The sequence below is a fragment of the Anser cygnoides genome, chromosome 2, assembly GCF_040182565.1.
Source record: "Anser cygnoides isolate HZ-2024a breed goose chromosome 2, Taihu_goose_T2T_genome, whole genome shotgun sequence".
Taxonomy (NCBI): domain Eukaryota; kingdom Metazoa; phylum Chordata; class Aves; order Anseriformes; family Anatidae; genus Anser; species Anser cygnoides.
The window spans coordinates 47,270,372-47,285,013 of NC_089874.1; the positions used below are offsets into that span (position 1 = coordinate 47,270,372).

The following is a 14,642-nucleotide window of genomic DNA, read 5'->3' on the forward strand; positions in this document are numbered from 1 at the left end:
AGCCGCCGGGGCCGCCGTTGGGTTTCTTCGGGTTATGTCGGGCTTCGCCTCCTCACCGAGCTTCCCCACACCGCCGTTCACCGGGCACGGCCGGCGTGTATGGCGCTGGTGGTCGGGACCCTGAGCCCCACCGCCTTCCTCTGCCAGCCAGCGGGCGGTTCCGCCTCAGAGGAGCTGCTAGGCACAGGGCTTTTTTTTTTTTTTTTTTTTTTTTAAATTTCATTTCTTCCCCCCACGTCCTCCCTCTCCCTACATATCTACAGTACCACCTGTTGCTCGGGGTTATATTTAATGATGAGCGAGGAACAAAGTACAGCGAGGAGTGCGATAAAGCAATGGTGGCGGCCTGTGAACGCGCCATTTCTTCAGCTGCCGTCGTTCGCAGCCCCTCGGGGTCCCCCCGTCCCCCTCCAATTTCCCTGGGGTGCCCACTGAGGGTGTCAGGACTGGCCATGGGGTGAGGATGGGGACGAGGAGGAGGAAGAGGAGGAGGAGGAGGAGGCAGGCTGGCATGGCACACTGGGCTGCGCATACTGCTCCGGCCGCTGGCTGCCACCTATGTTGGAAAAATTCCCTTTTCCAACGTAGACTACTCATTACTGGCTGTATCTTACAATCATTATACACAGAGGTGGCAACTCAGTCATGTGAAAAGTCTCCCCTGACTTCAGTGGCAGCCTCCCTGCCCAGCCCCGGTGTGAAGGAGGCATAACCCAATTCTGTTTGCTGCTGTCTAAACTCGAACATCATGAACGTCTGAATCTTTTAAATTCTCTTTGATCTGGCTGGCTCAGTTTGCAGCACTTGACCTGCCATTTCTACATGCTATTTACAACTTCTCTCCCAGCACAGGTGTGCCCAGAACTTTATTAAACAAAGCAAACTGAAATTGAACATTTAGGATGAAGTACAACTTGTAATGCAAAAGGAGAGGCCCTGATAAGATGTGATTTCTAATATGTCATGAAATGGAGAAGAGTTCAGGTCAAATTAATGGATGTTTGTGGAATTACAAAGTAAGATTTCCAGCTACTGAATGTTTACAGGGATATTTAATCATCAGACCTAGTATACTTACACAGAGCTCGTATACATGGGCAAAGTCTTAGAAAGGCACTATGTGTTGGAAACATAAAAGTCATGCTGGAGCTGAGTTAGGTTTTCTGATATCTCTGAATCTGACCTATTATGGGAATAGGATCCATGCACACATCAGGTGATGGAACTTGCACAATATGATATGGGACAGGGGCTCATTTAAATGGGTCTGCCATTTGATAGCTGCCTGGCTACTCACAGCTCCTCTGAGTGCCAGTCCCCTCCTTTCAGAAACAAGGACAGTGAAATATTAGTCCTTTCAAAAAGCGTTATGAAACCTGAAGGTGATTATTTTCACATGCTGTTTTCTCTTTGGTTTGTAATATTAATTTTCTAACAGAAGTGGGCAGCAACTGAGGTTTTGAGATAAACTCTTAGCAATGTACACATAGGTGAAAAACAAATCCTGGGTCCACAGGATGCACCTTTGCTTCGTAGACTACCAATTCCATAATCTTGAATGCCTTTCAGAGTCATTTTTAGACTTAACTGGATAAAACTAAGGGATTTGGTTCTAAAACAAGCTATTTGGTTTCTCAAGCAAATACATAGGTCGATATTATTAAACACGAAAGTCTGATGTTAAGCATCAAAATTCTTATTTGGCGTCTAAACATCTGTTCTTTGTATTCTCATCTTCTTTAGGTTGTAGCTTTTTATCTTTGTGAAGCAGAGGCCAGTCCTTTCCCCATGACGGCTTCCAAGTTCTCAGCATGGTTCACAGTGTAAGTGCCAGGAAGGTAAGGGTTCAGGTAAAGGTTCATCTGGGGTTCAGAGCAGCAGCTCTGAATCTATGCTTGTTCCTTTGCTGCAGCAGAGCAACTGTTGTAAACACAATCTCTCTTGCACATTTTGAGGCTCTGAGCACAGGTTGCCCAGTCACACAGTTGGCTGCTGCAGTCCTGTTTGTGGGGTTCCTTTCCTTCTGAACCTGCTGCCTCCACCTCTCCACCATTGCTGGTTCCACCAAGATGACATTGAGCCACACGCCAGAGAGCAGGGAGAGGGGAAGAACACAATCTGTCTCCAGACACCTTTATTCTGTCCTGCCTTCATTTCCTTGCCACTGGAAGCATCACTTCTGCATAGCCTGTCTGTCTGCATCCATGAGAGAGTGAGACAGAGGTAAACCAGACACCAAGGCAGCAAAGCCATCACTATTTGCTGTTCCTGAAGAAGGATAGGGCCTGTGGGAATAGCTGTGCTGTTGCCACTGCACTGTTGCAGACAAGGGATAAAGCCACAGCCACTGCAAAGAGATCCAGAGCATCTTTCCCACTTAAAGCTGCAATTTTACCTTTCTCCCTTCTCTGCCAGCATAGCTGATTGCACGCTTTGCTTATGCCTCCAGTTGGTCCTGTTTATACCCCCAATGATGACAAGGGACTTCATAGTCCTTACCTTATTACAAATAAACAAATAGTAATAAATATCTATTAAGAATTACAGAAATTAATGTTACTAATAATTAAATTGGCAACCCTATCTGCAGTGCAGCTGGTGAGGGTTAGCTTCACTTTTCTTCAGCAGCTGTGTCCACACTGTCTAGAGGTGACACTTAAGTTCCTGTTTGCCTCTCAGGCAGGCAGTGAGCCTGTAAACGTAACTCTTTGAAGCCAGGGCTCTTTGCATGGCTAAGCACGTCCAACATGCTCCAGTGCCACCAGGCACACGTGGGAGACAGGCTGCAAGCTATCTGTGGGGGCAGTGGAGCTCACTGTAACTAAAGCCACTCCAAGAGCTGCTCTTTCAAGAGAGGTCCAGATGAAACCAGAGAGGCTGTTTACTCCATGCAAAATAAAGGTTCGAAAGCTCAGGCATCTTTTTTAATCTATAATGAGGGAGACTCTGTTGGTCGTATCATGGACATTGCTCTATTTCAGGAAGTCTCAATATGGGGCAGTTGTCCCCCCTCCCAGTGGGGGATCACAAACAGGTGTCAGGGTTTTATGGCCATCCGGACCTTCTCAGATTGCTGAACGGGTGGGGGAATCCCTTCCAGATCCTGACTCACTGAGAAGGGAATTCCAGGGGGTTCCTGATGTGGAAAAGGCTGACAACCCAGCTTTGCTCTAATTATAGTATCACAAGGAGGCAGTAATAGAGGTGCAGGTGACAGAGGCTGCTTACTGCCCCCCTCTTTCATCCAGGAAGCACTTTAACTTTCTTTGCATCCACTTTTAACTGCTCTGGAGTACTGAAAACTCAAGAGCTCCTGGTACTTAAACCAAAAATCAAAGACAGAAAGACTGAGAGAAATTTCGTTCATTTTCGTGTAGATCAACCAAAGTCCATCCTTCAAACTCCAGGATAAGCTTCTGCAGGATAAGACCCTACAGTGAAACACAGGCTTTGAATTTCAAGCCCAAACTTCTCCCACCACATGCAAAGACTTTGCCATCGCGCTGATCCTTGTCATCACATCTGCTTGATCAAAGCATGCTTGGACAGAAAGTGGGAGTTGTGATTGCCAAGCAGAAAAAAATAGTAGTTGTATGCCTTATCCAAGCCTGACGCTGCTCCTATGGCTGCACTCACAATAGGTGTTGCCTTTGCCTGCAGAGCCAGTATTTAACACCTTTGTTTATAAGAGCTCCAGATAACCTCCTCTGCAGGAGGTGCTACAGAGGAGCAGGAGTCTCCCTCAGCTTATTCAAACAAAGCCTCAGGGTTTCTGAAGAATGTGCAGGGAACGCTGTCCAGGAATTAATATCCCCACTATCTTTACCTATTTGTCAAAACTTAATTTTGCTTGATGTTTTATTTTTTATTTAAATCACACAGCCTTTTCCACACTGCTTCTCCTCCACCCTGTGGTAGCTCTTTCCTGGACTATAGGCAATTGCACTGGACAAATTTATCAGTATATTTAAAAAAATGAAACAGGTACTTTACATGTAATTAATTTAGTGATTTGCTCAGCTGCTGATTCACGTGCGTAACCTCAATTAACATTAATGGGAGTTATGTAGGCATGTCAAGGGCAGAATAGACCCCTAATAATCTAACATGGAATGTTATTACATTACTGCTGTAATTATATCCTGCACACCCATCATTTCTACTTTGCTTCATGAACTGCTCTTCAAATGCAGTGGCTAGTCATCTATTATGCTGTGTGCATTAATGCTGAGGCTACAGCAACCATTATCATTTGTTCTTCATTGTCCTGCTGCCCGTCCACAAAGGATGAACGTACCTAAATAAGTAACCATCCAGTTAGTGTTTTGCAATGCTACAAGTTTTTGAAGGTGATACTGGAAGCCAGAAACAGCCACGAAAACAACAAGCCTCAGCAGAACAACTTGTCATCTCTCCTTCAACATTTAATTTTAATTTGTTTTTAATTGGAATCTGAGCAAGCATGGTTAAGATACCTTTAGCCTCATGGTCAAAGAAAGTCAAGTGTAGATGAATCATACCTCTCAGGAAGGTGTTGAAACCCTTCTGCAGTTTTGCAGTCTTTTTGGTCATTGTAAAACTCTTCCTCTTTTGGGGGAGGGGAGAGGAGGGAACAGTCCCATCCTCGTGCACCAGTTGGATGTTACTGGAAACTAAAGAAATTGAGAAAAATGAACCTTATCTAACCCCCATAAACAGCAATTTTCAGGTAATTGAGCTTAACGCAGCTGACTCAGTCTGTTTCACCTTTTGTTCTGTCCAGTGAAATTGTTGCATATGGACAATCACTTTCCAGATTCGGCTGTGGGATATATTCTACCGTGTGTGTGCACTACCACTCTCTGAACTGTCACATGCATTTCAGTATTTTTGTCTCGAGGCTCTCTCCTGCTGCTCTGCAGAAGGTAAGGCCTAATATTTCTGCGTATGTGGGCTGCTGTTCAAACCTGTGTGTTTGCAGCAGCACAGTATATCCCTGCAACTAATTGTCAGCTCCCTGTGGCCATCTTGCCATGACAATTATACCCGGTACCTTGGCTGTTATACTGCTGGGGAATCACAGGTAGCTCTGCACCTTTAGAGGATCACACAGCTAAACCAAGTAGTTCAGATTAGCGTGGCAATTAAGGGATAGCGAAGAGCTGGGAATCCTTAATGCTGACTGACAACATGGCACTACTAGATGAAAAGGGGGAAAAGAAAGCCATTGTGAAAACTGAAACATTGTGAAATGGCCAAAGCCCCTGAGTTAACGCACTTTTTATGCGATTGCCATCAGACAGGGAGGCAGCATGTTCTGGGCTGAAGGTACCAACTGATACGAACATCCCCCAATCCCTTACAGAGGAATTTGATTTTACTACTTCTGTTTGTGTAGGCCCTAATGTTTGCTAAAATGTTTGCTAAAACAGAGCTCTGTTTCCAAGGTAACAGCTACCTAACTTTATTACTAAAACTGCGCTAATTCAGACAGGGATCTGAACAAACAGATTCATGTTAATTTCAAGCTCCATTAAAAACACAAGGAAAAAAAAATCAATGTTTGCCAAATGGAAAAAGAGGAAAAAATCAATAGAGAAATTTTATTTTCAGCCTTTTAAGTGGGGTTTTGTAAACAGCAGAGGTTAAAAAAGTAAAACTACGTGAGAGCAGCCCACAGCATCCTTGTAAGCTGTACTGTAAACAGGAGAACAAAAAGATTTAGTGATAATGTAGGAATAATAGCTAGGGCTATAAAACCCTAATGCCTTGAGAAATAGAGGCACAGGAGCGGGATGACCTGTCTCAAGCCATGTGCAGTCAGTTCTCCGAACATCCCAGTGCCTCCAGGCTGTGACTGAGGAGCAGTGACCAGAAGGCTCAGAGCAGAGCAAAGGTGTGATTGCATCACGTCCTGCACTGCCCCAAGCAGCGTGGGCGACAGCAGCTGTGCCCATGCTACTGCCAGGGTGCTAACATTTGCTAGCAACCAACGCACAAACACTCCAGCCATCCTGGTTATGTGGTTTGATTCCTAATATATGCCGAAGACCGTGCTGCCCCCGTTTGCCCCTTGCCAGCAGAAACGCAGGTACAGTTCGCGTGCTGAGGGCACGCTGGCACGGCGGCAGCTGTGACTATCGGGTGACATGTGCTGCTCCACAGGCTGATGGCGGTGGTCACCTGGAGATCTGCATCCGTCTCCTCACCGCTCTGATCCTCTGTGCTGTCCTCCCCAGGTGTAAAATGTTGGGGGACACCAAATTCTGGGTTTCCCAGTGCTCTTTGAGGCTAAAGGCTTGGAGAAGGCTGTGAGAGCTGTCGTGAAATCAGGCTTCTCCATGGTAATTCAGCTGTGGGCTCTTCATGCTTCACATGATGTTTATCAGATCCCCGAAGCCCTCATGCCTTTCCTTTCCGGTGGAGATTGTCTTGGTATGTCCATAGGTTCTGAAGCTGCTAGAAAATTATTTTCACTAGGAATAGCAAGGAATAACAATGACTTTTCCCCTTCACTGGGCCGCATCTTTTCCAATTTGCCACTGTTAATAAAAATATTCTCATTTCCAAAATTGGGATGGAGGAGAGAAAGGTAATATAGAGAGAAAAATTCTGAATTCCCTGCAGTAGTATGTTCCCATAGACAAAATATTGTTTCGCTGTTTAAAAGAATGAAAATAAGTGACCCTAACCTTGAAGAGCCTTGGGTGCAGATAGTGACAGTTCCTGATAGAAGTCAGTTGTTCAAGATCCAAGTTATTTCATGATTTTCAACAATGGGGTGTCTCATACCTTTCTCTAAAACATTTGCTACTGACTGAAAGAAATGAAATTAAATTTTAGATAGGTGTGTGAGTATAGATTTTACCTTTCTGGCTAGAAAGCAGTGAAGGTTATGCCACATGCTTGCCCTTGGGCAGAGCTCTGCTGTGTGAATAACTCACAATCTAGCTCAATAGGCCTCTCCAAAAAGAGGAGGTAGGGAACAGAATGCATAGCTGGTGCTTGTACCTCTAGTACTTAGTTTTGAGTCTTTACCTTCTTGCACCTATAAATAAAAATCTGAGAAGAGAAGACAAAAAGCAAAATCTCTAGTGCACATTTACATGGCTGTAGTACAGTCTGAGACAAGTCTGTTGGGGATGTGCTTATAAGGCCTATCCTGTAATGAAACAGTGCAAATGAGACAAAACAATCAATGGCACAATGCAGTTGTTTATTTATGGTTATCTTCCTAAGGAGAACTAATGTTTGGAACCCCTGTTTAGCACAATAGAAGGTACAGCCAAAGAAAACCTGAGTGCGGCCGTCCTTTGGAAGAAGGGACTGATGACAACAGAAGTCTCTGGCAACATTTGAGATGATTTTCGTCAGGACAGCTGGCTCCTCTACTCATTAGTTGTTTGGATAGCCACCGCCTATTAAAATGGCACATGATACTTTTCCTCCCTCCTCTTCCCCTTCTCTAGCCACCGCACTATATTACGTTGCTTGCCCCCATATTCTAAATGGTATTTACTTTAAATCTACTTTTATTCACTTACTTCACCTTGGCATCCCATCAGCTGGCAAACACGAGTAATGAAGTGAAGGGAACATAGTTAAGTTGATATCTTAAATGCACACAAATCCCACATGCTGTGGCAGCAACAAAATGAGTAACAAACATACTGCATGAAAATCCTCTTAAGTTCCTTTTTTTTCGATTCCAGCCTTGCATACAACAGGAGGAACATCTTAAAAAATAATCCCGTAATATTCCTGAACTAACAGCATTGGCATGAGGTAAAAGATGGTCTTCTTATGCTTCTCTGCATATCTCAGACAATCACAGCTGCTGCTAGTAAATTAATGACTGCAAGGGGGTTGGGAGAGAGAGAAGGAGAAGAAGAAAGGGAAATGGAAAGCCTCGTAGGTGGCCTTGTCTCCGCCAAAACTAAATATTTTCATTGGAGCTTTTTCCATTCAACAATTGGCAGCTTTATCCAGAGACCTTAAACAGACATAAAAATTCTTGCTGTACTGCAACTGACTGCTAATGGGACACAGCACGGCCAGTTGATGTACATGAATGAATATCTATTTAATAATGGAATTATTTTCTCCTAAGATGCCTTTCTTCTTTCTTTTCTTTTAAATTCTTGCCTGCTGGGTCTGCCCACTTCCCTCTGCCCTAGAAATTAAACCTTGGCACTTTCTTTATGCAAGATTTATGCTAGAAACATTGGCTGGTATTTCATTGTCAGTCAGGGTGTGATTCTGCTGTGACATTTCCAGCTATATTTTTATGGCAGCTGCAGTTATACCAGCATCATGCATAAAAACAAACATTTTTTTTTTTCCCCTGGCAGAGTTCATTTACCTCAGTGAACCAGACTAAAAGGTGCGCTACCCAAAGCACTTTTGGCTGGTATTGCTTACATTTGCCCCAGAGGGCTTCGCTGGGATGGGTATAGCTGGGCTGCCAGCAGCTCAAATGGTGCATGCGTGTATGTGTGTGTGCATGTGTGGAGAGTGAGTGGTGGAGTGCTGAGTGAATAGTAAAAGAAAAAAAAAAAAGAGTTCTAATATGCAATCCGTTATTCTGCGATTTGGGTTTAAAAAAAAAGGTTTGGAGAAAAATTAGCATGGCATCCTGACATGTACAGATGCTTTCTGGGTGCTCTGACTTGGGCTGCTTGTTGGCTTCAGCAGAGGTGACTTCTGCCCGCCCACTTCACCTCAGCCAGGGCTTTTTGCTGTCAGAAGCAGACCATGGTAGATCAAATCCCTCATTTACTCCTTAAAGCTACGTTCTCCCCTTCTCAGAAGAGGCTCAGGAGTGGTGCTAGCAGTTCCAGACTGTCCAGCTGCAATGCCTTTTCCACTGGAAACCTCAGTTCCCTGGGAACGTCCTCTGTCTCCCTCTTCCCTCCCTGGCCTGTAGCCTTTGTGCTGTTGAATGCTGATGCATTTCCATTCTGCAAAGTTCTCTGCCACTTGAATTTCTTTGGCCTTATATGTCATTTTCTCTTCAGCACTCGCTTTCAACATCTCCAGACCCAGGGGGAGAGAGGGGCGGGGGGAGACTGATGTAAATGAAGCCGCCAGTGTAAATCAGTATAGCTCCACTGACTACAATGGAGCTGCACTGAATTACTGTAGCTGAGAACCTGCTTTGTAGTGTCTCCCTCTTCTGTGCGTTTTATATTGCCTGTTGCAGAAAAAAAAAAAAAATACACAGAAAAACTCTCCACCAAACCTCCAGCTCTTTCTGTTTCGCTCTCCTAAGAGGTGCAGCTGTATGCTAATAGTCTTCTTCTCTAGCGGGAAATATAAAGGGCTGCAGCATGCTTTCATAAACCAGGAAGCAGACTCCAATGCTAGCATACAAGGAGAGAGAAATGCGGAACTTTTTTCCCCCCTCTTCTCTGCCTTGCATCAATTTCACACTCTTTTAGTTCTGTTGACCTCCATGGAGTCCCTCCTAACTTACGGCGCCATAAACAAAACCGGAATGATGCCCCTGAAATATGCAGAAATGTTTTCAGCTTACATGATGTATTCCAGGGATTTGCAAAGGCACCTCTCCACTTGGTGAGTTTCCTACCTTATATACCTTCTCCTGTGCTTCTGCCGCTCTTGCTGGAATATTTTATTTGGACGCGTAAGAGAGATGCAAACATTGATGCAATCACATGGCCTGCTGTTTTGGAAGAAGCTGAGGTACTCCATTTCTGCCCTCTTTTCTTTTCAACACGCAGTTGGAAGTTGTGTGGTCATAGCTGGAGCAAGAGCCAAGCCCTTGACTGCGCCCATACCCCAAGGGTGGGTTTGAAGTTGCTGTTCTGCTGAGTAATTTCAGGCCACGGGTGGACTGGAAGCACTTCGCTTCGCCCTGTGCCTTGGTGCATGTCCAAGGTGTGCCATTAATCAGCCCGACTATATGGGCTGTTCCATCTTATTGCTTAATTAAGACTAGTCAGTAATTTACTTGAGATTAATACCTATTTATATGGAGCTGAGGTTTCATCTGTTTGGGGGATGAGTTATTGAACTGCATTATGTGAAGTAAATCAATAAAATATTACTGGAAATGAGAATGACTCTGCCCTGCACTTCAGTCCTTTCACCAGCTCACAGAGAAAACTCACTTAAGGGAGGCGTTCACGTTTACCTTCAGATTCCAATTTTCCAGCTAGACGTGATGTCTATTAATATCCCTGATCACCTTGCTCTCATTACCTGAAGTGGATTGTAGAGCCGAGACTCCAGGGAGTGCTGCTAAGAATAAGAGGTGCTTTCAATCAGTTACAGGGTAGTGGTGGCCCTATTATGATATGACCAATAGCCCCATCTTTCCTGGGATTACTGCAAAACCAACACCCTCGAACAGGAGGGTTTTGTATCTCCATATATCCATGCTGTTTGTGAGGAACAACAGAGAGGTCATCAGTGGGTGATGTCCAGAATATGCAGCATAATTGCAGGGGTTTATTAAGCTCATGCAACCTGTTTACCAAGTGCAAATAATTTCCACTGAATGCCATGTCTTAGTTCTCTTCCAGTGCTGAGGAAGACGTTTCCCTGGCCACATCACCAGCCTGCGCTGACTTCCCTTGAAAGGGGCTCTTTGAGCACTACACCTCTGTCACCAGCGGCACACGGCCAGGAAAGCTCCAGGTAGTCCTGAGAAACAGAGCTGGCCTTTCTGTGCTTTCTTGTGTATCTTCCCTTCCTCTCCTGAGCTTGACCTTCTGGGAGAGACCTGGCATATGCCCTTTCACTACAAAGACAGAGTTTTACCTTGGCAGATGGATGGTTACTTTCCACTCCTGGCTTTCCTGCTCTTCACCCTGCCCTATCCCAAATGAGAAACGCAGAGGCTTTGTTCAGTGTTCCACTTCTGTGAAAAAAAAATCACTTCTGATACTGTATGATTAACAGCCTGCCACAGAAGAGGGCTTCCAAAAAATGGAGCTTCATTTTCTTTGTAACAATCTTTCTTATCCCTGCAATAATCTTTTCTGCCACGTGACCAGAGTCAGACTGCAGAGATGCGATGGGGTCTGACATTCACAGACTCAAGTGGCTGCTGTAGCAAGAGCTAGCAGAGGGGAAAATGCTGATGTAGAGTGAGGGATGGACTTCAGTTCAGAGGTGCTCAGTGAGGTGGCAAAGTTCATCTCTAGCTCGGAGCTTCTGTTGCATTGAAAAAAAGCACCACCTTCTAAAGTTTTGGCAAAAGAGGAAGGCTTTTCTCTTACTTGTTTGCAACTCAGAAAGGTCTTTTGCCTAGACCCTAAAGCAAGGACAACCCTCACCTCTGCTATCAGCTTCTCACCCTGCCCCTCTTTCTTTTCGCTGCTTCTTTTAGCTTCACTGTTGTCACTAAAAAGCCTCCTGACGGGTTCACGCAATTAAGAAATGAGATGTTCTCTCCACAGAAGGTGCTGTTTAAAGCAGGGGTTAATGTGCTCTTCTGGCCTCAGATGAACCCAGTTTCAGAGCACCCGTGTGCCCCAGCTGTCCTTTTCCACCCTGCTAAACATTATCCCCGCTTCGGATCTGCCAGCATAACTGCAGGTTGGAGGTGCTCCCTAACCCAATTCTGTCACAGTAATCTGGGTCAGCCTCAACACTTCCAGTAGTAAGTTTATTTTTGTAGCTCTCTTCACTTCAACAGTTGGGTTAGAGAACCCTTTCATGTGCAATTACGCTGACAAAATTGAGAGGGATGTGAGCGCCAGAGGGAGCTGAGCAGAGTGCCATAGGGGTGCCAGTGGCTGGGACAGCAGCCTGACCATTCCCTAAAGGACACAGTGAACAAACCTGGGGAGGGATAGCTCTGATTAAGATGCTTTCAGCGTCTTGAGACTTCTACCCTTTCCCAGTAACAAGAGTAGGTGGGAAATATGCAGACTGAGAATTTCATTTCTAAGCCCATAATATGCCTGCATGTTGACAAAGGATAGGTTCCTTAGCTAAACCATTTCCACCTTGGCATGACCCTTACTTGCCTTTCTTTTCTAGCTGAAGTTAGCGATCTGGGCATCAGCCTTGCAATGAACCTTGTAGGGTGAGGTATCGAACTACAAAAGATTTCCTAAAGGGGGCTTGTGTTTTCTCAGGTATGCCTTCAATTGGCTGAAACACGTGGGCATCAAACTAGTGCAACTGCTGATGAACCCAACTTTATGGAAACAGCGCAGCAGCAGGTGGATTTGCTGAGGACCATAATCATTTGTGAATGTCAGGATTTTTGGTTTGTTATCAAATAGGAACAAACTACAAAGCTTGGAGCTGAACGTCCCTGAAGTTCAGTAGAGGAGCAGGGAGGAGCTGTGCATATCACAGGTTTTGGTCCATCTCCTCTTTTGATATTTAACCGTTGGCAAAAGGCACTAGTGAGGTGCAGAAAGAAAAGAAGTGACAGTAAATCATCTGGACACTTTGTTTTATTATTAGCTGCTTGATATTTTCCTAGCTGCTCTTCTTCTAACCCTACCCTCCTCTACTTACTTCCTTCATTTCACTGAGATCGTTGTATGTGCTGGAGCTGTTTCTCTACACAAAAAAAAAAAAAAAAAAAAAAAAAGCAAGTTACAAAATCTTTAGACATTTGCCCCTGTGAAAGAAGCATGCTGTAAGTAATATACAGGAGTAAGAGCCTCATGAGGATCTGAGTCCAAGCAGATGTCTCTCTAACTTGAAACTGAATATAGTACCTCTAATACCGCTGAAAACAAACCCGCCCTGCCAGTACCAGCCTCTCTCACCTCTTCAATAATATCTGCTCATTGGAGCAGGCTTGGCAATTCAAGGAAAGTTGTTCGTTGCCCCATGAGAAACTGGCATACAGGAGAGCACAGGCTGCCAACTCAGCGTCAGACTGTTACGACGCTGGAGTCACTAACCATTTTAGACACACTTGGAAGCAGCTTTTACATGGCCTCCACCTCCTCAGGCTTTTCAACCTCTCTCTTCAGCCTCTTCCTTTATTGAACATAATGAAAATGTCAAGACTGCTCTTAGACCCACTCACCCGGGCACATTCACCTCCCCAGTGAAAACAGGTTTGTGGCTGTGGGTGCAATACGCGCTTATAGAACTATTTCAGGAGATACCCGTGGTCGATTTTCCAGTTCAGCCTTAACTAACTCCACATAGTGGTGGAAATGAAACAGCTGCTGTAAATAAATAGATGTTTTGTGCCTGTGGTTTAGGTCACTTAAGCTGTCTTTTACAGCTGAAGAAGAGAGGTAGGAACTGATTGCCATGGAGAGTCCAGCCAGCTGCTTGCAGCAGGGTACACTTCCAATTCCAGAGTAAGAATTGCCACAGAGGACGGTGCCAGAATAGCTGTATGTGTTCAGATTCACTCTTTGGGTTATAGCAGTGTAATTTCCCTGTAGAGCCAAGCTTTTCAATATTAAAGTGAATGTATTCCCAGAATTATGTCTGTATTTACTATGGGCACACACGCGTATTTATACCCTATGAGGTGATCATATATCCATGTGGTAATCTGCCAAAGCAGGTGCTAAATTGTACTTAATCTGGCTTTCACCTTTGATCACCTCAGTCTTTGGCCTTGGTTACTTAAGAAGTCTTTTCCTTGAGAACTGCTTCTCTGGTTGCAAATTCCCCTGGGACTGCTTACCTGGAAATCTAGACTCTAATTAGAACAAATTTATCTATTTGTAAATGAGAACATATATCTGAGATGTCATACGTCAGCCAATTTACTTTAAGCTTCTCCACATTGACCAACAGCAAAAATTTCATTTTCAAATACAAAATGCTGCTTCCACTCAAAAATCAACCAACCAATCAATCAGTTAGCCTGCTGGCGGGTTTTGCGCTATGGACAGTATTCAGTCCCCAAAACAGTGACAGCTGTAAGAAACAAAAACCAATATCTATCATTATGAATGTTTGAAAGGAAGGCTTTCTGCTGCTGGTAGGCTGAGAAATCCTCCTTTACAGAGGAATATATCAAGTGTTTCTAGCCATGGAAATACAAGATTTTGGAACCATGACATTGCCTGACAGAACTGCTGTTTTAGGGAGTTGCTTAGACATTTTAAAATGCACCATTTATATTTATTTTCCCTCCAAGGTCTCTGCTAAGGCAAATTAGTGGTATAGGTAGAGGGATTAAGAACATAGACTTTATTAAAGTCTCAGAGTTAGGGTTTGTGTCTGTAAATCCTTTGGCATAAACAAGAGGCAGTGGTGTGGCACAGGAAAAATCCAAGTGTCAGTCATGCCAGGATGACTAATATAACTCACTTGTGGCCTCATTAATCATAAGTGGAGCAAGCATCCCAAATTCATGTCAATAACAGCTTTACGCCACCCCAGCAAATAAGGAATCCTCTATAGATATCCTCAGGTAGAGTGAAAAACCCTAGCCCTTTACTGGTGTAAAGCAGAAGATCTCTGCTGAGGGCTATCAAGCGATACCCATTTTTTTTAGCTGAGCATCTGACCCATGCATTTGCTATTCATTATTACTGTGTTATTTTTTGGGAGTCAGCAGAGTTCTTCTTGCCACTCTGAGCAAAGCGTTTGCTTTGTAATCTCACCAGACTGGGGATGTCTCCAAATACTCATTTGGAACTGTATATAAAATGCAGCCTCTGCCCCAACAGTAGGAAAAAATTGAAGATTTTTTTTTT

The 14,642-nt window shown here is 44.3% G+C and overlaps 1 protein-coding gene across 5 annotated transcripts in view; it reads left to right on the forward strand.

Moving 5' to 3' along the window:
- Positions 1-9,212, forward strand: part of KIAA1143 (KIAA1143 ortholog) — a 28,545-nt gene extending 19,333 nt beyond the window's left edge. For 2 of the 5 annotated variants that reach the window (XR_010829255.1, XM_048075831.2), the window contains one exon: positions 1,744-9,212. Coding sequence is in view for 4 of the 5 variants with exons in the window: in XM_048075831.2 (XP_047931788.1) it covers positions 1,744-1,827 (84 nt within the window). In the remaining variant the exon portion in view is untranslated. The remainder of the gene's footprint in view (positions 1-1,743) is intronic. The other 3 variants (XM_066992012.1, XM_066992013.1, XM_048075832.2) reach the window with 3 other exon arrangements.
- Positions 9,213-14,642: the final 5,430 nt, after the last annotated feature.